Source organism: Notamacropus eugenii, chromosome 2 (assembly GCF_028372415.1).
Source record: "Notamacropus eugenii isolate mMacEug1 chromosome 2, mMacEug1.pri_v2, whole genome shotgun sequence".
Lineage (NCBI taxonomy): Eukaryota > Metazoa > Chordata > Mammalia > Diprotodontia > Macropodidae > Notamacropus > Notamacropus eugenii.
This window is the reverse complement of record NC_092873.1, coordinates 117,634,284-117,657,577: the sequence shown is the minus strand read 5'-3', so window position 1 is coordinate 117,657,577 and position 23,294 is coordinate 117,634,284. Positions and strand designations below refer to the sequence as shown.

General features: G+C 37.3%; 1 protein-coding gene across 7 annotated transcripts in view; it reads left to right on the top strand.

Moving 5' to 3' along the window:
• The window catches only part of PKHD1 (PKHD1 ciliary IPT domain containing fibrocystin/polyductin), a 640,097-nt gene that overhangs the window by 607,147 nt on the left and 9,656 nt on the right, over positions 1-23,294 (top strand). For 5 of the 7 annotated variants that reach the window (XM_072642432.1, XM_072642436.1, XM_072642431.1 and 2 more), the window contains 2 exons: positions 8,313-8,471; positions 13,626-13,769. In XM_072642432.1, the coding sequence (XP_072498533.1) occupies positions 8,313-8,471; positions 13,626-13,769 (303 nt within the window). Of the gene's footprint in view, positions 1-8,312; positions 8,472-13,625; positions 13,770-15,929; positions 16,968-23,294 lie in introns of those variants that run through there. The other 2 variants (XM_072642433.1, XM_072642437.1) reach the window with 2 other exon arrangements.

Here is a 23,294-nt window from a genome sequence, read left to right as displayed (position 1 = left end):
TATTCATGTCTTCTCATAAGACCTCTACAAGAGAACTCAAAATTGGAACTTTACCTCTAGCTCTCTTGATATTATGAATACATTAATGCATTTCACAGACTATAGCAGTTTTTCTTTGTATCTTCAGCACCTAGAATAGTGTCTAGACTATAAGTAGTTGATTAATAAATGCCATTGGTTGATTCTATTATATCTGACTCTTTCTACATGACCAGACTCTCCTTTTCCAGGCATACATTACTTTGAAAATACTCTTTACCCACTTTCATGTATGTTATTTACCATTGTTAATATGCTACCACCTATTTCTATATGTTCTTACTTTGCCCTTTGGGTGATCTGCAATTTTGATTCCTTGGAGATTATGGTATTCTGTGGTCTGCTACCATTTAACATCACCAGAAGAGTGCTGATATTTAAAACATGGAATTTCTCTTTTAAAAAAAACTCACTTCATCAATAACCAAAACAAACGAAACTCAGAAGAAGATGTCATATGTAACAACCGAGGTGTTGTTATGCATATTACTAAGAAGACTACTGAGCATTAATATTTCTGGCGCTACAAAATTGTCTCAATTCTACTTGATATGGCATAATGCTGAAAGAAAATGCTCAGCCACAATTTATGTAATCAATCCACCCCATTATTACCTTGGTAGGTCAATTCAACCAAAATGAAGCAAAAGAATCAATTGGGGGGTGGGGGGTGGAGTAGAAAGTCACATACCCTCTAGTGCTTCCCTCACAGCCCACAAAATACCTGTAAAAAGTGACTCTCCATAAATTCTAGAGCAACAGAAGCCACAGAACAACAGAGTGAAAGAGGTTTCCAGTCAAAGGTAACCTGGAAGGCCAACAGGAAAGGTCTATCTCATGGGACACTGAGTGGAGCAGAGCCCAGCTCTGGCCATGCAGCACTGGGAGGAACAGGACCCAAACAGACCTCCAAGGCAGAATTCCCAGCAGGGAGGGTCCCAGATCCCTCAACCCATAAGCGACAAAGAAGGCTCCAGAGGTCAGTGTGGGAGGGCTTTCCCAGCTTGGAGAGAGGGGAATGGGGTTCCCCCAGTACTGGCCCCAGGTGGCAGCAGCAGTGGGTGGCAGACAGTTATTCAGAAGCAGCCTGGGTCCATTGTCCAGGTAGCTCAGGTTAAAGCCTCTGGCAGAATTGAGCAGCTGATCTGAACCTCAGCCCTCAGTGGTGGCCCCACCCCCATCCAAAGCCCCTGGGGGATCTGATCTAAATCTTAACCTCCAGCATGATACTGGGGAGAGGAGGAGCACTAGGACCCTCCTCTTGACAAAGGATTCAGAAGTCAAGTAACTGGCTGGGAAAATGTCTAAAAAGAGAAAAAAAATAAGACCATAGAAGCTTACTTTCTGGGTGAACAGGTATCTCCTTCCATCCTTTTGATGAGGAAGAACAAGACATCCTGTCACAGGAAGTCAAGGCTTCTGCCCCTAGTACCTCCAAAATGAATATGAAATGGGCTCAGGCCATAGAAGAGCTTAAAAAGCATGTCAGCAGCCTGTTAAAGGAGAACCAGAAAATGCTGAGGAAAACAATACCTTTAAAAAGAGGCTAACTCAATTGGAAAAAGAGGTCCAAAAAGCCAATGAGGACAAGGAGGCTTTAAAAAGCAAAACTAGCCAAATTGAAAAGGAGATTCAAAAGCTCACTGAACAAATAGTTCTTTAAAAGAGAGAATTGAGTTCAAGGAAACTAATGACTATAAGATAAACTAAGAAGTTGGAAAACAAAATCAAAAGTTTGAAAAAAATGGAAGATATTGTGAAACATCTCATTGGAAAAACAACTGACCTAGAAAATAGATTCAGGAGAGACAACTTAAAAATTATGGGACTACCTGAAAGTCATGATCAAAAAAAGAGCTTAGACATTGTCTTCCATGAAATTATCAAGGAAAATTGCCCTGATATTCTAGAACTAGAAGAAAAATAAATATTGAAAGAATTCCCCAATCACCTCCTGAAGAATACTCTGAAGAAAGACTCCTAGGAATATTGTGGCCAAATTTCAGAGTTCCCAGGTCAAGGAAAAAGTATTGGAAGCAGCTACAAAGAAATTCAAGTATTGTGGAAATACAATCAGGATAACACAGGATCTGGTCGCTTCAACATTAAGGGATCAAAGGGCTTGGAATAGGATATTCCAGAAGTCAAACAAACTGGAATTATAACCAAGAATCACCTACCCAGCAAAACTGAGTATAATACTTCAATGGAATAAATGGTCATTCAATGACATAGAGGACTTTCAAGCATTCATGATGAAAAGACCAGAACTGAAAAGAAAATTTGACTTTCAAACACAAGAATCAAGAGAAGCATGAAAAGCTAAACAGGACAGAGAAATCATAAAAGACTTTCTAAAGCAGAACTGTTTACATTCCTACATGGAAAGATAATATTTGTAACTCTTGAGACTTTTTCTCAGTATTTGGGTAGGTGGGAGTATATACATACACATACACACACACACACACACACACACACACATATAGACAGAGAGTACAGGTTGAGCTGAATCAGAAAAGATGATATCCATAAAAATAACATAAAATAAAAAGTAAGGGGTGAGGGAAGAAAATACTGGAAGGAGAAAGGGAGAAATGGAATGGGGCAAATTATCACTCATAAAAGAGATAAGAAAAATCTTGTTCAATGGAGGAGAAAAGGGAGACGGTGAGAGGGGAAAAGTGATACTGACTCTCTTCACATATGGCTTAAGGAGGGAATAACATGCTCACTAAATTTGGTATGAAAATCTCTCTTACAGTACAGAAAAGTAGGGACAGAGGGGATAAGTGGGATGAGGGGGATGATAGAAGGGAGGGCAAATGGGAGAAGGGAGTAACTAGAAGTAAACACTTTTGGGAAGGGACAAGGTCAAGTGAGAGAATTAAAAAAGCGGGGGACAGGGTAGGATAGAGGGCAGTATAGTTAGTATTACACAACATGATTATTGTGGAAGTCTTTTGCTAAATGACACATATATAGCCTGCATTGAATTGCTTCCCTTCTCAGTGGGGATGAGTAGGGAGGGAGGGAGAGAAGTTGGAATTCAAAGTATTAGAAATGAATGTTGAGAATTATTATTGCATATAACTGGGAAATAAGAAACACAGGTAATGGAGTATAGAAATTTATCTTGTCCTACAAGAAAAGAGAGAAGATGGGAATAAGGGAAGGGTGGGGTGTGATAGAAGGGAAGGTACAGTGAGGGAAGGGCTAATGCGAATGCAAGGTATTATGGGCTGGGGTGGGGGAGGGGAGAGATGGGGAGACAAATTGGAGCTCAAAATTTTGTGGAAATGAATGTCAAAATCTAACAATAAATAAATATATAAATACAGAATTAAAAAAAAAGTCTCCTCTTTGTCCACTATGTCACAGCACACAAATACGAGTAATGGAATTTTTTAAAATTGATAAAAGTTCACCAATAAATTCACTTTATAAAAAACAGAAAACAAAACTAAACTAAACAAAAAAAGAGAATCAATCAGTTAATAAACTTTAACCAAGTACCTATGTCAAGCACTCTGTTAAGTGCTAGTGATTCAAATGAAAGAAAGAAGGAAAGAAGGAAGGAAGGAAGGAAGGAAGGAAGGAAGGAAGGAAGGAAGGAAGGAAGGAAGGAAGGAAGGAAGGAAGGAAGGAAGAAAAACAGCCACTGCCTTCAAAGAGCTTAATAATCTGATGAAGGAAAACAACACAGAAAAGAAAACTGAAAGGGGTGGTGAAAGGTGCCTGGTACAAGGGCATGATGGAGAAGTACAAAGGAATGAAAGATGATTGGCCTATGTGATCTCCATAAATGGAGATTTGGGAAAGAGGTCTCTATCAAACAATCAGAGGGATCCCAAGGGCAGAGGGTATTGACAAGGTATGAGTTCAAGGACTAATGTGATCCTTCAGGATCAGTGCATTTCCTGAATAACTTAGAAGGAACAAAACTCCCTAGCCTTACCTGAATTTTCTGTATTCTTCAGATAAAAATAGTTGATTTTTTGTTTGTTTGTTTTGGTTTACAAAAGAATGCTGATCATAACTATTGATGATCATAGTCAAGTTCTACATTTCCTTGTGTCTTTGTCATCTTTCATGTAGGGAAGTTGAATTTGGATCTCTTATATATTGATTTGAGACAAGACCCTGATAAACTCTCAGAGTCTTCTCTGGGTTTATGTGTGGGTGGGAAAATGTTTATTACCTCATTCATATAATTAGGATGAGTTAGTATCAAAGAGCTAAATGAGGTATTAGCATCATCAAATAAAATTTCCTCATGTTACAGATGAGGGAAGTGAGGTACAGAAAAGCAAAATATATCTTAGCCAAGGTCACATACTAGTAGTGTGGAGAATAAAATCTAGGGCTCTCAATTTCTGTTCAGTGGCAGCTTCCAATACACATTGTTGTTTTAATAGAGTCTGCATTTATCTTATTCTACTCACGTATTTACTTTTTAAATATTTATTTAAGTATATTGTTTTTACATTGCTATACTTTCCCAATAAACACTCACTTTATAGATCTCTCCCTCAGAACAAAGAAGAGCTAAGTAAAACAAACCAACATAGCATTTATGTCTGAATATATGACATTTTTTCACTCCTTGTTCAAAAGCTCTGTACCCAGATAAAGGGAAGCATTATCATTGGTCTCAAGGACTATAACTGATCATTACAATTCATCTGAATAATTTTGTATTTGATGGTTGCCTTTGTTTTTTTCTTTTTTACCATTATGTTCATTATGTATATTGTCTTGGTTCCACTTTCTTTGCTCTGTATCAGTTCATAAAAGGCTTCCTATGTTTTTTCTGTGTTTCATATCCATAATTTCTTATGGTCCAATAATATTCCATTCTTTTCATATATCACAATTTACTTGTTTATTTTTTTCTATTTCTCAGTTGATGGGAACATACCTTATTTTCATTTCTTTATGTGAGACAAAAGTGCTCCTATGAGTATTTTTCTAAATTTGACCTCCTTGAAGTAAATGCCTAGGAGTGGGATTTCTAGGTCAATTGTTAACAATATTCTCATAAAATTCAAAATTTCTCTTTAAAAATAGAATAAATTCTTAATTCCACCAACAATGTATTGATGCACTTGACTTTTTTTTTGAGGGGTTAACAATCTTCTTTAATCAAGCACATGTGTCATTCACTTTGTTCAGGAAATCAACAGACAGCCCTTCCAAACTGTCTGACATAAGCAATACATATATCACAAATCAACAGACAGGTCCAACTGTCTGACCATAGTTGCCAGAGAGGGAAGCACCAACAGCTGGGTTTTCAAAGCCAGGGGCCTCCTTAGCAGCTTCCCAGAGTATAGTCTGGTACACAAAGCTTCTTCCAAAAGCTAAGCCCCAAAGTAAAACCTCACACAGACGATTTATACCTCTTTTAGAGTCAGAGAGCATCCCCACCCTTGCAAACCAGTGCCTCATTAACAAAAGGTGTGGGCCTTCCTACAAATCTTCCCCTAATCAAATTCCCTTTAATAGACAAGTCCATTAATGGGTGGGGAAGATCTTTAATCACATTAACAATACAAATATATGTACTGTTTCTAGTTAAAGAAACTCTTGTTTCTGTACTTTACTCTTAGTAAAGACTTTTGGTGGATAGCAGCAAGATTCAATCAGAGGCACTTGATTATACTGAAACAAAAACAGCAAAGGATCCTACTTTGCTTGCCCTTACAATCCACCTTTCCAGGATTCTTGGCCTTACAATCTAATTGGCCATGGATCCTGGAACAAATAGAGGGATTATACTTCTTGATTATACTAAAACAAAACAGCAAAAGATCCACTTTACTTCCCATAACAATCCACCCTTCCAAGATCTTTGGCCTTACAATCTAAATGGCCATGGACCCTGGAACAAATAGAAGCATTATACTTTGCAAACCCAAATCCAGGTGATTTAAGCAGGTAACATGGACAACTTGTATCTGAATAGGCATTAACATTTCTTTGGTAAATACAACATAGTTCCCACAAAATAAACGCATCATGAACTTTACATTTGCAGAATACATAACATAGCAACTCATTACCAGGGTAGCCAAATGACTTTAAACAACCACAAAAGTATATGTATAACATAACATCATTTTTTGAGGAGAGAGCAGCCAGCTCCTCCTTCCTCCAATCCCAAACAGAAATGTCCAAGCAAAGTCCTTTTTTGGGGTGTGTCCTCACATTGCCATTGCAGGTACTCTCCAAGACCCAGTCTTCACAATGTTACAGCCCCCTCTTCCAAGTCCTGATGGGCGGCTGGGCTATAAAGCCATAGGTGGAGTGCTTGGGAGTACAGGGCACTTTGCCTCACCCACCATAAACAGCTCCACCCCCTGGATCCCAAACTGTCCCAGGAGAAAGGAGCAAAAAAGCACACTCAGTGCCTTGGTGGGCAGTCCCCACCTTGCCCCAGGGTTGAACTCCAAGATCCTGGGTTCCTCCTCCTCCAGCAAGAGCCAGATGCTCCCAGTTCCTGCCAGATTCTGTGCTCAGGCAGCTCTCTGCTCCAGCTTCCACTCCTGTTCTACCACTCACCTTTCCAAGTTCGGCACACTGGCAGTTTTCCACTTTTGCTCTCATCTCACCAAGGTCAGCACATAGGCAGTTCTCCACTTCTGCTGAGTCAGTATGAAGGCAGTTTTCCACTTGGGTTCCAGGGCTGTATTTCTATTTCTGTCTGTTCTGGTCTGGTTTCTGAATATAATACACTTTCAGGGCCTTCATTCCTGTAGCACTGTCCAGAGCTAGGCTAATCCACTCAATTCCTGACTTTGGCTACCTTCACCTCCTGGGGCTCCAGAGAATCATAGCCACCACAACTGGGAAACAACAGATAATTATCTCAGTCTGACAAAACCCCATACTTTACTTTTAAGTTATGCAGATCCTACTGACTATGCTATAATGTATCGGTAAGCACCCTGACATATGCAGAGGGGCCTACTATCACAGATTCTTTGATGTACTTTTCTAAAAGGAAAGGCAATTTTTGAGACGTTACCATTCTCCTTTAATCAAGCACATGTATCATTCACTTAGTTCAGGAAATTAACAGACAATGCTTCCAAACTGTCTGACATAAGTAATACATATATTACAAATCAACAGATAGGTCTAACTGTCTGAGCATAGTTGCCAAAGAGGGAAGCACCAACATCTGGATTTTCAAAGTGTGTGGGGGGATGCTCCCTAGCAGCTTCCCAGAGTCTCATCTGGCATACAACGCTTCTTCCAAAAATTGAGCTCACCTTGCACTTGATTTTTTACCAGCCCGTCCAACATTCACTATTTCCATATTTTACCATCTTTACTAATTTGCTGACTATTTTTTTGACTAATTTGTTGACTGTTAAAGACAAGAGTTTTAAAATTTATATTCATACACAGTTACCAGAGAGGGAAGCATCAACTGGATTTTAGCAGGAGGTCTCCTTAGGGGCTACCCAAAGCCTCTCCAGCCTAAGAAACACTTCCAGTCAGTAAGCCCCAAAGTAAAACCTCACCCACAGAGTATTTATGCTCTTTTTACAGCCAGAGGACATAACCCTCTGACCTAGTGCCTCAATAGAAAAAATAAAAGGTACTTGGGATCCTCCTACAAAACAACTCCCCTAATCAAGTTCCTCACAATGGGCAGGCACATCAATGGGTGGGAAAAATCCTCCTTAATCACATTATTCAATCAGAGGTACTTTTAGTAAAACAAAACAGCAAAATATCCTAATTTGATTGCCATTACACCTACTTCATTCAGCGAATATTTGCTTGATAACATTTTCCATTGTGAAAGTGATTGTTTTTAAATAGCAGAGCCAAGAACTATATAAGCGGTATGGAGGAGAGAGGTGCTGTGTTAAGCACACATAAAAATATTTCAAGTGAAGAATTACAAAGGGGTTCTAACTAGGTGATTTTTCCCATAATCACTCAAGAGATAGAGAAGAGAATATGTGTAGTATACTTTGTTCCAATGTAGAAATGGAAAAGTAGAGTGATTCCCACTGTCTTTTAGATGATAAACTCCATGAGGGTAGGAAGCACAGCATATTTTAGCTTTGTATTTTCTCTATAATGTAGAACAATGTGCTGCGCACAAAAGGTGTTCATTTAATGTCTGTTGAATAAATAAATGAATGAATGCTACATTTGAGAGATGAGAGCTTCGAAGAAATAATAAGCTTTCATTATGGTTTTATTGTGTCTTTTTTAGCAAATTATAATTAATTATTTATTTTTGCTTTCAGGAGCCAAATTTATGGTTCGATCTGAGCCATTTGCCGTGTTTCCTGTTAACATAGGAGAGAAATCTACTATCCTTATGGCTCTTGTTTTGTGTTCAGCTGCCTCATGGGTTGCTGTGTGCTTTCTGGTGTTTTGTTGGTTTAAGAAAAGAAAAGTCAAAAGTAAGTTTGCATTCTCAAAAGAAGAATATGCCTGTTTTGATCTGTGGAATGGCGGCATTAATTAAAATGTCTTGTTTCTAATAAGTAAGAAACTTTTTATTCACCAATGAGATCTCTTGTAATCCTGTGTGGATAACTAGCCACATAAAAGCTGCTAAGTCTATTTCTTCAGTATATTGTCTTCCAGCTTTTCATTGACTTGGAGAATCTGAGGTTCATTAACTTGCTTTTTTAAAATATATTTTAAAAATTGTATTTCAATATAAGTGATTTCTTTGTAATCCTTGATATTTTATTTTATATATTTTTTTCCATTATTCTGAGGAGTCCATAAATTTTACCAAATTCAAAAAAGGGGTCCATGATACTTAAAAGTTTAGGAACTCCTGACCTAAACAAAAATTGACTCTGTATACATATCCCGTATTTAGTTATCTATGAATGCGTTTCCCACCCATAGAATATAAGCTCCCTAAGATCAGCAACTGTTGCCCATTTCTAATCATATTCCAAAAACTGAGCACAGTGTCTGGAATGTAGTAAGCATTTAATAAAGACTTGTTGATGGATTAATTTGGAGTCTGAACTTGGGACTCTAAGTCTTGATTTTCAACTTGTCGTCATGGGAAGTCACTTCAGCTCTGAATCCATCTCCTTATCTGAAAAATTAGAAAAATAATATTTTCTTGACCATTTCAGAGGATTGTTATGAAAATCAAATGAGATAATTTCAAGCACTTAGTAAAATATAGAGTGTTATGTATCTATAAATAAACTAAATTAATTAATTAATTATTGATGGTATTATTTCCATAGCAAATGAAGAATATAGTTACAAGTATCCTATATAGAAAAACTAGCTTGTTAAATGTATGAAGGTAAATCATTGGTTGGAAGACACTGAAATATCTCTTCAAGAAAGACCGTATGATCCTGTCATTCAGAGAATGAGTATGTGACTAGATGACAAGAGAATTTCTCAACTCCCAGCTCTTATACTAACTAGATGTGTGGTTTCTGGCTAATCGGTTAATTTTGGGGGGCCTCAATTTCCTCATTTGTCAGTATTTGCTCTAATAATTGAAAGTAAAGATGTACTGAAAAGATATACGTGAGCATATATAGAAAATCTAAAAGTATATTGAAAATGTGGTTGGTTTTTTACTACCTCTACGCCTACATTTTCTTTCCTGTAGTTCATAGAGTCACAGAATCATATAATATATTTCAGCTGAAAGGGACATTATAAGTTCTTTAAGAATAGGATCCCTGATGCCTGGAGGCAAAGGAATGGACTCAGTGACCAGCTCCAGGATCACTAAATTAGATATATGTGGCCCTATATATCTATATAATAAGGGTTCTTAATCTTTCTGGTGTCATGGACTCCTTTAGCAGTCTGGTCAAAGACTACAAGTCTTTCTCAGGATATTGTTTTTAAATACAAAAAATTATAAAGGAAACCAATTACATTTATATGATATGTCTTATGGTATATGTCACTCTAAAACTAGATATAAATGTAAGTAATCACCATGACCGTGATGATCATAATACTTTTCATTCTTTTCATCTAATTCAATGGAATACAGATAGAGATGATCCTGGAGTCCTGCTCTGGTTCTTTTATGTTCAATATGTGACAAACTATTACACAGGTGAAATAAATACTTGCTTTTTCCATTTGCACAAAATAGGGGGCATGTAAGCTCACCTTCACTAGTTTCACTAAAGGCCTAGAGAAAAAATAATATTATTGTTATTATCTCAATGTCTTAATTTCTTTAAAATATTTTATACCTTATTTTTATATTACCCATATTTCCCTTCTTTCCTTCTGCCCCCTTTTATTCCTTGTAACAAAAGCTGAACAAAAATGAAAAAGGACAACAAAATTAGCCAACATTGAAAAAGTCTAATAATTAATCTTATTGAAACTTCACTATAAGACCAGGTTAGGGAGTTGTTATCTCCCCCCACTCCCTTTGGACAAGAGCTGTTATTTCATTAGTACAGGGAACTCCTATGGAAGATCCCTCTACCTATGCCGTTCTGTACCAGCACTGCACTTTTAATAATTAGAGGGTGTTATCTAGGACATCAAGAAAATAAATGACTTGCCCAAGGTCATTTAGCTAGTATATGAACCCAGGAATTATTCCTGGAATCCAACTCTTTATCATCTCTCATATACTACTTCCCAAGGTACTATTATTACCCCCATTCCACAGATAATGGAACTGAGTTTACAAATCTACTTTTTTTTTTTTCTGGCTCCAAGTCTGGTGCTCTATCCACTTAGCCAAACTCCTATGACTTTCCTCAGGGTATATATTGACTTGCTTTCAAAGTCAGGATTAAGCTGTGCAAAGGTAGGGAAGATTTGGCTCCAAGTTACTAGCTTTTTGTCACTGAACCCAACTTAGACGACAATTTTCAGAAATCATTAGACACCAACATTCTCTTCAGCTTCACCTGTGCCTCTCCCCAAATTTGCTATACATCTCCAATTCTGTTTTATCTCCACATCACTCAGAGAACACCAGCATCTCCCAAAAGTAACAGCAGGTACTCCCACAGATATTGTTCCATAAAAAATTAATAGATAAAAGAAAAAAAGTCAATAGGATGGAGGGGCAGAACACCAGATATGCTTTACTATTTTCGTCGAGTGAACCAGCACATATATTTTCATGTCATTTTTAACTTTCCAAGACATTCTAATACAAAGGCTAAAGGCTAGGGGGCCTTGTCTGTTGTTTATGGGTATAGCTGGATCATGTAGCCTTTAGCATGAGGAAAAGCAGAAGTGTCAGTCTCTTGCAGATTTTCCAGCTGGCTTTAACAGCTCCATCATCACTGAAAACAGCCGCCCTGCTACCTCTGCTAGGGAAACTGTGTCAGCCTCCTGTTTAATGAGAATGGTGTTCACTTCTTGCTAACACAGTTTCCACTATAATATGAGCAAGTCTTCAGTGGCAACAGGGATGGAGCTGAAGGCTATGTGTGGAGAATGTGTTTACTTCATGCTCTGAAACATGAGCACATTTAGAGCCCTTCTAATGGTAGCCCTTATCCGCGTGATTGCAGGTGTTTCTCTTAGGCTGTTTCTTTCCCAGCACAGCAAAGTAGATTACTCGAAATAATCACTAGAAAATACACAGACCCAGCAGATTTTTATATTATTTTCCAAAAATCCAGTGGCACGAAGACACAAAGCAGTCTGGCATTTTCTCAGATAATAAGTGTCAAGGTGCTAGTGTAGAAATGGCATTTGTTTCTATTAAAGTCTAGTGTAGTCTTAAAGAAAGCAGAAGACAACAAAACTGACCAGTCCCTCCCCAGTCCTTATTCCTGATTTGTCAGAAATCTGAGTTGGCTTAAGTCAAGTGGTTATCTGAGAACCTTGCTGATGTCCGGGACTAAATTCTGGGGCTTATCATTGTACCATCTCCCTATTCTCATCATCCCCCTACTCCTCCATATGATCGTTGTGCAGCCTTATCAGGGCTGATGTTGGATAAGCTTTATCCTGGCTTCTTATACCATGTTCCATCCATCAGACTAACAATCAGTCAGCCAGCAAATATTGATTTGGTGACCATTTTGTTTCTGGATAGTACTGGGTGCTATAGGTAATATAGCATAATGAAATTGTTCCTGCATTCAAGGAACTCAGTCTGGTTATCAAGACAATATTCATACTTATTAAATAATTAAAGAGATATACATGATACCATCATGGTTGAGGCTGTATAGTGAAACAGATAAAGTACTGGTCTTGGTGTCAGTAATATTGGGTTTGAATCCTTCCCCAGACATCTTGGGAAAAAGTCAATTGTTCTCAGACTCAAATTTCTCATTTGAAAAATGTAGGGAATTGTAGCACATCTTTCACATGGCTGTTTTCACATATATGCATCTTCCATGGCATTAAAATAAGATAATATATACCTTGCATATAAGTTATTATCTCATCCTTCTTCAAAGGCTTTCTACAGGTTCATTCAGTCCCTCTGAGCATGTCTGTTACTCCAGATCATCTAGCCTTCCTTAGTTGTGATCTGAGTGAAGGAAAGATAGGACCAGCCATGCGTGTTCTTGGGGCATATATTCTATGACTATTGATTACAAGGGTCCCATTTCCTTTGATGCAAACTTGCCTATGAGGCTAGGGAAGTACTGAAAAGATGTGGTGAAGAATGAAGCTCTTGTTGACCTTTCAATATTTAGTCTATGATATGCCTGAGACCACAAGAAGCTTCTGGCATAGTTTGTTGCATGAGTCTTTCCCGAGGGACAAATATAGAATAATGAAACAAAAATGTAAATACACAAAAAAGTCAGGTCACTGGACTTTCTTCTGGACTGCACAGTAACAAAAATAGCCTCACTTGACTATCTTATTCACACTTCTTTTAGAATATATAGTTCAACTACCATAGTACAAAAGGGTAATTAGGTAGTACAGTGAATAGTGTTCCAGCCTGTAGTCATGAAGACCCTGAGTTCAAATTCAGGCTCTGACACTTACTACGTGACCCTGGGAAAGTCACTTAAACTTGTTAGTCTCAGTTTCCTCATCTGTGAAATGAGCTGGAGAAGGAAATGACAAACCACTCCAGTATCTTTGCTAACATCTCATGTGGGGTCATGAAGACTCAGAGATGACTAACTGACCAAACCATAAACCATAGTATAATTGGCCAGCCTAACAACAAGGATAAAAATAGTTCAGGATCCCCCTGCTTTTATATGGTACCTACAAGAAATGGCAAGATAGGACAGAATCTGGTGACCTTGTTCAGGCTCTTTGGTAACAGTTTCTGCTTTCTGGCCTTGCACAGGTGAGTGCTCGTTTTGGGAACACGGGAAGCTTGCTTAATTGCATTGTTTCAGTTTCTTCCTCTATAAAATGAAGGTATGGGGATGAATGACCCTTTGCGTTCTAAGAATCTATATGAGCAAACCAACACAGTTATGCTTTTGAGGCTATGCCCTGTCTATCCTTTAGAATTTAGGTCATACCCCTTTCCTGGACAGCCCATGTATAAAAAAGATAAAGCATCACTCTGAAGCCACTTGCTGTATGCTAAGATATATGGCTTTCATCCTCCAAACTGCCAAATGTGTTGTGTATTTTCATTGGCACAGAAATAAAAATTGAAGAGACCTCTGATGAGCAGGAAGATGACAAAAAGAAAAGTCCTCAAGTCATAACCCAACACTATACACGTCACACAAAGCTTCAGGGGAGACGGGAAGAGACAGAAAAAGAGGCCAGCAAGATACAAGAAGGTAAGTATAGCAACTGAGGGTTTTCTGTAACAAGAGGAGGCATTATATGGGTTCTCTCTTATCTCAGCTTTAAGCCATATTTTGTGGGTCCCTCTTCATTATTTCTTCAAACCCCATTAAAAAAAAAATCACTCCAGCAGAAGGTGATGCAAATCCTGATGGTTTTGACCAGATATTGTCTAGATTAGGTCTTCTTAATTTTTTTTCAGTTGCTCTAGGTGACAAGATGTTAAGAAACGAGCTACTTAGTCTAGATGACAAGTTTATCCTCTAAATGAGGTCTATTTAAATATGAAAAAGAAAAAAGGCAGGCAGACAGAAGGAAAAGAAGGAAGACCACATTGGTCACATCAAAAACACATTCTGTGTATTAGTCTCTCATCTCTCTGTTATAAGGTGGGCAATATTCTTCTTTCTCAGACTTTGGAATCATGGTTGCTCATTTAGTTGATAAGAATTCTTAAGGCTTTCAAAACTGTCCATTTTTATGATACTCATATGATAGTATAAAGTTATCTTACTGTTATGCTCACTTCATTCTGTATTAGTTCATATAAATCTTTTCATGTTTCTTTGAAATTGGCTTTTTTCTCATTTTATAGCACAATAGTTTCCATTTTATTCATATGCCATAACTTGTTCAAGCATTTCACAATTGACCAGCCTCCCTTTGTTACCATTTTTTCCACTAGAAAAAGAGTTGCTCTACATATGTTTTTACATAAAAAACCTTTCTTCTCTTACTTTGATCTCTTTTCAGTTATTCACTTCACAACAGTATAGATCAGTCAAAAGTAAGGCAGCATTTAGTACCTTTTTGTATGTAAATTCCAAATTGCTTACCAAAAAGTTGGACCAGTTCATCGTTCCAATAACAGTGAATCAATGTTCCTATTTTCCCACAGTCCTTCTAACTTTTGTCATTTTCTTTTTTTTGTCAGTTTTGCCAGTTTGATTGGTATTAGGTGGAAACTCAGAATAACCTTAATTTTCATTTTTCTAATTGTCAGTAATTTGGAATATTTTTAGATAATTATAAATAGCTTTGGTTTGTTCCCTTGAAATATGCTTGTATATGTTCTAGATTATTTATTAATTGGAGAATGGCTCTTATTCTCTTACATTTAAATACATTCTTTAGAGGCAGTTTGGTAGCACAGTGTTGGGTGTTGGGCCTATAATCAGGAAAACCTTTGCTTAACTCTGGGCTCAGACATTTAACTCTCCAAGTCTCTTTTTGCCTTAGTTCCCCATTTATAAAATCAGGATCAACAAAGCACCTCTGTCAGAAAGTTGTAAGGTTGATTGGAGGCAGAGCCAAGATGTCAGAGTAGAAAGACATAGATACGGAGACTCTCCCCACACAGCCCATAAAATACCTGTAGAGAGGGACTCTCAACAAATTCTGGAGCACCACAAGTGGAGAACAACAGAGTGGAGGAGACTTCCAGCTGAGGGTGGCCTGAAAGGCCCACAGGAAACATCTGTTGCATGGGACGTGGAGCAGAGCCCAGCCCAGGCTTGGCCGTGGCACGTGGCTCATGAACAGCCCTTGGGGGTGGGGAGTGGTGGAATCTCTAGTCACAGCAGCAGTAGCGGGTTCACAGATCCCTCAACCCATAGGCGCCAAAGGTCAGTGACAGGGTTTTTTCAGTTGGCCAGGAAGGGAGAAGGGCCTTTCCGTAGCTCTGGCAGCAGGCATCTACCCCAGAGGCCACATTAGCAGGCACAGCAGCCACATCCATTGTTGGGGTGTAAAAACCCTGGGGGCACTGAGGAGCTGATTCTTGGCTCGGCCCTGTGTGGAGGCCCTGGGGAAGCTGGTCTTTGTCTCACACTGAATGGCAGCTCTGCCCATCCAGCTTATCTGAAAATCAGCCCCAAGCGCTGACTTGGCGGAACTAGAGGCCAGGTGGCTGTGGAGAGGTAACTGCTAAGATTCTGGGCACAAAAATCCCTTCTTTCACCCACACCAGTAAACGCTTGATTGTGCCACCTTGGAGGAACTGAGATCTTACAGATTCCCAGAGTATACCCTACTCTTGACAAAGGACCCAAAAGTCAAGTAACTGGTTGGGAAAATGCCCAAAAAAGGGGAAAAAAATAAGACTATAGAAGGTTACTTTCTTGGTGAACAGATGTCTCCTCCCATCTTTTCAGATGAGGAAGAACAATGCTTACCATCAGGGAAAGACATAAAAGTCAAGGCTTCTGTATCCCAAACATGCAAAATAAATATTCAATGGTCTGAGGCCATGGAAGAGCTCAAAAAGGATTTTGAAAATCAAGTTAGAGAGGTGGAGGAAAAACTGGGAAGAGAAATGAGAGTGATGAAAGAAAAGCATGAAGAGCAGGTCAACACCTTGCTAAAGGAGACCCCAAAAAATGCTGAAGAAAATAACACCTTGAAAAATAGGCTAACTCAATTGGCAAAAGAGGTTCAAAAAGCCAATGAGGAGAAGAATGCTTTCAAAAGCAGAATTAGCTAAATGGAAAAGAAGGTTCAAAAGCTCACTGAAGAAAATAGTTCTGTAAAAATTAGAATGGAACAGATAGAAGCTAATGACTTTATGAGAAACCAGGAAATCACAAAACAAAACCAAAAGAATGAAAAAATGGAAGATAATGTGAAATATCTCATTGGAAAAACAACTGACCTGGAAAATAGATCCAGGAGAGACAATTTAAAAATTATGGGACTACCTGAAAGCCATGATCAAAAAAAGAGCCTAGACATCATCTTTCATGAAATTATCAAGGAAAACTGCTCTGATATTCTAGAACCAGAGGGCAAAATAAATATTGAAAAAATCCACCGATCCCCTCCTGAAAGAGATCCAAAAAGAGAAACTCCTAGGAACATTGTGGCCAAATTCCAGAGTTCCCTGGTCAAAGAGAAAATATTGCAGGCAGCTAGAAAGAAACAATTCAAGTATTGTGGAAATACAATCAGGATAACACAAGATCTAGCAGCTTCTACATTAAAGGATTGAAGGGCGTGGAATATGATATTCCAGAAGTCAAAGGAACTAGGACTAAAACCAAGAATCACCTATCCAGCAAAACTGAGTATAATACTTCAGGGGAAAAAATGGTCTTTCAATGAAATAGAGGACTTTCAAGCATTCTTGATGGAAAGACCAGAACTGAAAAGAAAATTTGACTTTCAAACACAAGAATGAAGAGAAGCATGAAAAGGTAAACAGCAAAGAGAAGTCATAAGGGACTTACTAAAGTTGAACTATTTACATTCCTGCAGGGAAAGACAATATTTATAACTCTTGAAACTTTTTCCAGTATCTGGGTAGTTGGTGGGATTACACACACTCACCCCCCCCCCCCCCCACACACACAGAAACAGAGAGCACAGAGTGAATTGAATAGGATGGGATCATATCTTAAAATAATGAAATTAAGCGGTGAGAGAGAAATATATTGGGAGAAGAAAGGGAGAAATGGAATGGGGCAAATTATCTCTCATAAAAGAGGCAAACAAAAGACTTTCTAGTGGAGGGAAAAAGAGGGGAGGTGAGAGAAAAACATGAAGTTTACTCTCATCGCATTCGACTAAAGGAAGGAATAAAATGCACACTCATTTTGGTATGAAAACCTATCTTACAATACAGGAAAGTGGGGGATAAGGGGATAAGCAGGGTGGGGAGAATAATGGAAGGGAGGGCAGTGGGAGGAGGGAGCAATTTGAAGTCAGCACTCTTGGGGAGGGATAGGATCAAAAGAGAGAACAGAAGAAACAGGGGGCAGGATAGCATGGAGGGAAACATAGTTAGTCTTACACAACATGACTATTATGGAAGTCATTTGCAAAACTACACAGATATGGCCTATATTGAATTGCTTGCCTTCCCAAAGGGAATGGATGGAGAGGGAGGGATGAAGAGAAGTTGGAACTCAAAAGTTTTAGGAACAACTGTTGAGTGTTGTTCTTGCAATTGGTAGTAAGAAATACAGGTAATGGGGTATAGAAATTTATCTTGCCCTACAGGACAAAAGAGAAGATGGGGATAAGGGAAGGAAGGGATGTTAGAAGGGAGGGCAGATTGGTGATAGGGGTAATTAGAATGCTCAGCATTTTGAGGTGAGGAGAGGGGAGAAATGGGGAGAAAATTTGGAACCCCAAATTTTGTGGAAATGAATGCTGAAAACTTAAATAAATAAATTTAAATACGAAAAAAAAAGACAGAAGCAAAAAAGAAAGCTGTTAAGTTCAAATAAGCTTATATTTATAAAGCAGTTAGTACAGTTCCTAGTATATAGTAGGTGCTTGTCTTCATCCTCTGTTCTTTTCCCTTTTCATAATTCTAAAAATCAATTTTTTGTTTCTCTCATTTGTTTTTGATGTGTCTTTTTGTGTCTATGGCATGTGTTCCTTAGAAGCTAATTTTAGTATAAGATATGAAATGTAAGTAAGCCTAATTTCTGCCATACTGTAATCCAAATTTCCCAGAAGTTTTTATGTTTTAATGAAATAGTGAGGCCTTCTCCCAGAAACTGAAGTCTTCTATTTTTCAAAGATTAGGCTACTTGGTCTGTTTACCTCTATATGTTGCATACTTAATCTGTTTCATTGATCAATCTCTTTACTTTTTAACCAACAGCAAATTATTTTTGAGAAGTATTGTTTTGTAGTGGTTTGGGATCTGGTAGGCCCCTTTCCTTCCCAACTTTTGTCTTTACTTGTCTTTAGATTCTTGACTTTTTGCTCTTCCAGATTAATTTTGTTACTAGTTTTTAGCTCTATAAAGTAATCCTAAGGAAGTTTGATTGATATAATGCTAGATAAGTAAATTGATTTAAATGTTGTTGTCATTTATTATTATTGACTCTGCTTACTCATGAGCAATTAATATTTCTTCAATTATTTAGGTGTGTCTGTTCCTATAAATAGTATTTGGTAGTAATTCTTGGGTGTATCTTGATAGGTAAACTTCCAAGGATTTTACACATGTTACAGTAATTGTAAATATAATTTTTTTCTGTCTTCATACAATTCTTTGTACCTATTTCCTCAATTTCTCTTTCTAGCATTTCCAGCAACATGTCAAATGGAAGTGGCAGCTAAGAACAGTACCAGATTTTAAGCTATATTATAAGGTAGTAATTATCAAAATGATCTGGCACTAGCTAAGATATAGAAAGGTAGATCAATGGGATAGAGCAGATATACAATTTTCAGGAGCAAATAAACATCATAACTTTGTATCTGGCAATTTGGTGAGGTAAGGGTAAAGACTTAAGATTTGGGCCTAAAAATTCATTATTTGGTAAAAATTTGGGTGAAATTAAAAAGCAGTATGACAGACACTGGACATACATCAATATTTTGCACTATTTACCAAAATAAGGTCAAAATGGATACAATACTTAGATATAAAGCAAGATATTACAAGAAAATTAGAAGAACATGGAACTTATTATTTATCAGACTTATAGATAGGTGAACAATTTATAAATAAACAATAGAAAACAAAGTAAGGTATAAAATGGATAATTTCTTAGCTTTTTTTTTTTCTATCATCTCCTTGATTTTGGGGATTTCTCTTTGGTATCTAATTGAGGTTTTTTTTAATTTGTTAATTTTCCATAATTTAATTGCAAATCCTTTTTCTTTCTTCCTTTCCTTCTTCCTTCCCTTCTTCCTTTCTTCCTTTCCTTCTTCCTTCCCTTCTTCCTTCCCTTCTTCCTTTCTTCCTTTCTTTCTTCCTTCCTTTCTTTCTTTCTTCCTTTCTTCCTTTCTTTCTTCCTTCCTTCCTTCCTTCCTTCCTTCCTTCCTTCCTTCCTTCTTTCCTTCCTTCCTTCCTTCCTTCCTTCCTTTTTTTCTTTCTTGTTAATAAAAGTGTTTAGAGACGTGCATTTTCCTCTTAGGATTTCTTTGACTTGCATGCCAAAAATTCTGGTATGTTATTTCATTGCTGTCATTTTCCTAAATGAAATTATTTATCTTTTTATAATTTGTTCTTTGACCCATCAATTCTTTAGGAGTAAGTTAGTCCCCAATTTATTTTTTAAACTTTTCAGAACTATGCTATCTGATATAATTTTATTGCATTTTGACAGTAAATGATATTTTATACTTCTGCTTTTATGCACTTGTATAATGTTTATGTCCTAATACATGGTCAATTTTTGTAAAAGTGCCTTGCGCAGCTGAGAAATATGAATATTCATTTCTATTCTCATTCAATAATAGCCAGATGTCTATCATATTTAACTTTTCTAAAATCCTATTCAGGTCCTTACTTTCTTTGATGCTTATTTTTTATTAGTTAGATTTATCCAAAGCTTAAAGGGCTGTTTAGGGTCTCCCAAATTTTTTAATGTGTTTAGATGTTACTCAATTCAGAGCCTATATATTAACAATGGAAATTACTTAATGGCATATGGTAACTTTCAACAAAATGTTGTTTTCCTTTTTATCTCTTTTAATTAAATCAATTTTTTCTATTGCCTTGTCTGAAATCCTAATTGTTACTTCTGGGGTTTTTTGTTTGTTTAAGTGAAGCATACTATACTCTGTCACAACACATTATTTTAATTCTATGTAAGTCTTTAAGTTTCAAGCATGTTTCATACAAATATATATACATATGTTCATATATACATGATTCTTCTATTCTATCTTCTTCCATGTCATGTATGAGTTTATGCCATTCACATTTACAATTATGTCTATTTTCTCATACATACACACACACATATATATGTATATATTTATGTCTCTGCTCCCCATCACTATAACAAGTTCTCACCCTTTCTTTCATTTCATACCTCTCTTCAAGATTCTTTTTCTAAGCTTAGGATTTGTTTTTTCTAATGACTGATCTCGTTAATCTACTTTCTTTTTATCTTCTTCTTTCTTTCTTTTTTCTTTCCTATATCACTTGTTTGTATTTCTACATCAAATTCTGTGTGTGCATGTGTACACCCTACCTTCTTTGAACTGTTTAGATGAACATGAGGTTCAAGTAATGACCACTCAAACCAATAACATAAAGATAAGGGCAAAAGGCATAGCGAGAGGTTTGAATCAATAAATGTGAACACTTAGATGCTTTAATAGACGTGTTATCTCAGTGATATGGAAATTTCTTTCAGAGATGTGGTTCAGTCAATGTGACTCCCTTATCCAGATTTATGACTTGTTATTACCTTTAAGATAATAAATAGTCTGTTGATCTTTTAAATTTCTTCACAACTTGGCTCTGATCTTTCCAAATCAATTGGACATTACTCCCCTCAAAAATTCTGTAGTCTAGAAAAACTGCCCTTTTTATCCTCAACCCATCTCTCATCTTAGTGCCTTTACCCTACCCAACCATCTGGACATCTTTACCTCATTTACCTCCACCTCATGGAGTTCCTCTCTTCATAGAAAATATAGCTAATGTGCCATCTTCTGAATAAAGGTCCTACAACTGTTATAGACGCTGTCCCAAAGCATATCCTTCTGTCTGTCTCTCTACTATCTAGATATCCTTACTTTCTCCCCCATTAGGATGTAGACTGAATGGCAGCAGAGATCGTTTCATTCTTTGCACTTTTACCACCAGAACATAGCCCAGTGCCTGACACTATTTTATAAATAGTTTAATAAATATCTGCTGATTAATCATAAACCAGTCGTGCCAACTTCTCTGCCACTTTTGTTCATATTTTCACAGAAAACAGCCACAGGACTCCATCATACTGTTGGTGGGGTCAATGAAAAATTTTACAGACTCCCAAAAGTGTTTTGGGGACTTAAGTCTTTCCCTGTCCCCAAGAATAATCTATGTCCCTGTTAATCCAAACAAAACATAGTCAAACACTACCATATTTCCATGTGATAAAAAATTCTGACAATATCATACAGTTAGAGTGTCTATTGAAAAATAATGCTATTTGACATGGCTTATGGATTATAGAATAGGCCCCAGGTTTTATTTTAGTTTTTCAAAGCAGAAAGTTGATAACTTTTTAATATTGCCAAATACCTCCGCTTTTCCTGATGTCCATCATGGCAATGGAATAATATTTGGAATCCCTTGGTTCTAAGGGTTTATCTTTGCTAACGTTATGTTCTTGAGCAAATCTCATCCCCTTTCAAAGCCTCAGTTTCATGATATTTAAGATGGCAGTAATAATCCCTTCATTTCTTCCTCACAGGTTTTGCTGTAAGAAACATATTATAGAATACACACATAAATACATGTGTGTATATATATATGTACACGTATTTTAACAGCAAAGTATTTGTATATTTGCATACAGGTGTTTACCAGACCTGTTATTTCATCAGATAGAATATAGAGAGTTCCTAGTGTGAACTCTCCTGTAGCAATGCATATAAATACCTTCTCCGATCCTTCCATTCTTGGGGAAATTCCTATGTCTTGGATAGGTTAAGTGACATATCTAGGTTTTCCCAGCCAGTGTCTATCAGAGGCAGGAATATGAACCCTCATCTTCCTGGCCTCAAGACTGGGTATCAATATACTACCCCATGATACATACTCTGAAAATGTCAAGTATTATTATAGTGATATGGAGTGTTGCAAGGAAATAGAGAAAGAGAAGCATAATGTACTAAATCTGAAATCCTTGAAAATTCTATCTAACATATGCTTCACACCATCCATTTAGATGTCTTTGCCTGTTTTATTATTCTTGGAGCTATTTCTATTTTAGTTTTTGTGAGGCCTTTCTGTTGTAATTTACTCTATCTGTATGTAGGACAGATGCTTAGAATAGTCTCCTGGCCCCAGATTCCATAAAGAGAAATCTATCCAGTCACATTCCTTGGCTAACGGTTAGAGTGATGCTAATCTCTTAGATAATCTAATATGGCCATCTACATGAATCTTATCAATGCCACTTTAGTTAACTATGTTAAGCAGTCAACAATACCTTGGTGTTTTATTGAGCTACATTTTTTATGTGGTGGCTTATTAATAAATTATTAGAGAAGAAACAAGGGGAGGGTTCCTGTAGAAGCTTTTGAATTAAAGGGGGATGAGGGACCAAAGAGGCCATTTTACCAGAAGATAGAATTACATGTAGAAGAGATCTGCTGCCTGAATCTTCCCCTGGGAAACAGCAGTTTTGTTTCCTGTTTTTTTTTTGTAAGCATCATCTAATGTTAGTAGCATAGTTCCAAGACATGCAGTGAGGCCAGAGTCACCGGATGACAAAAGATGTAAGGAGTAAGAAGACTGGAAGGGTAGAAGGGGCCAATTTATGAAATGATTTAAAAGCCCAACAGAGAATTTTTATATTTGATCTTGGAGGTAGCAGGGAGCCAGTAGAGTTTATTCAATAGGTGTGTAAAATGATCAATTTAATTGCTGAAAGGCGAATGGATTTACACACGGAGAGACAAGAGGCAGGGAGACCAATCAACAGGCTCTAGCAGTAGGGAAGTCATGAGGTAATTAAAGCCTCCATGAGGGTGGTGGCAGTTTCGAATGAGAGAAAAGCACATGAGATGTTATGAAGGTCAACATGTAGGTAGTGGCAACACATTGGGTA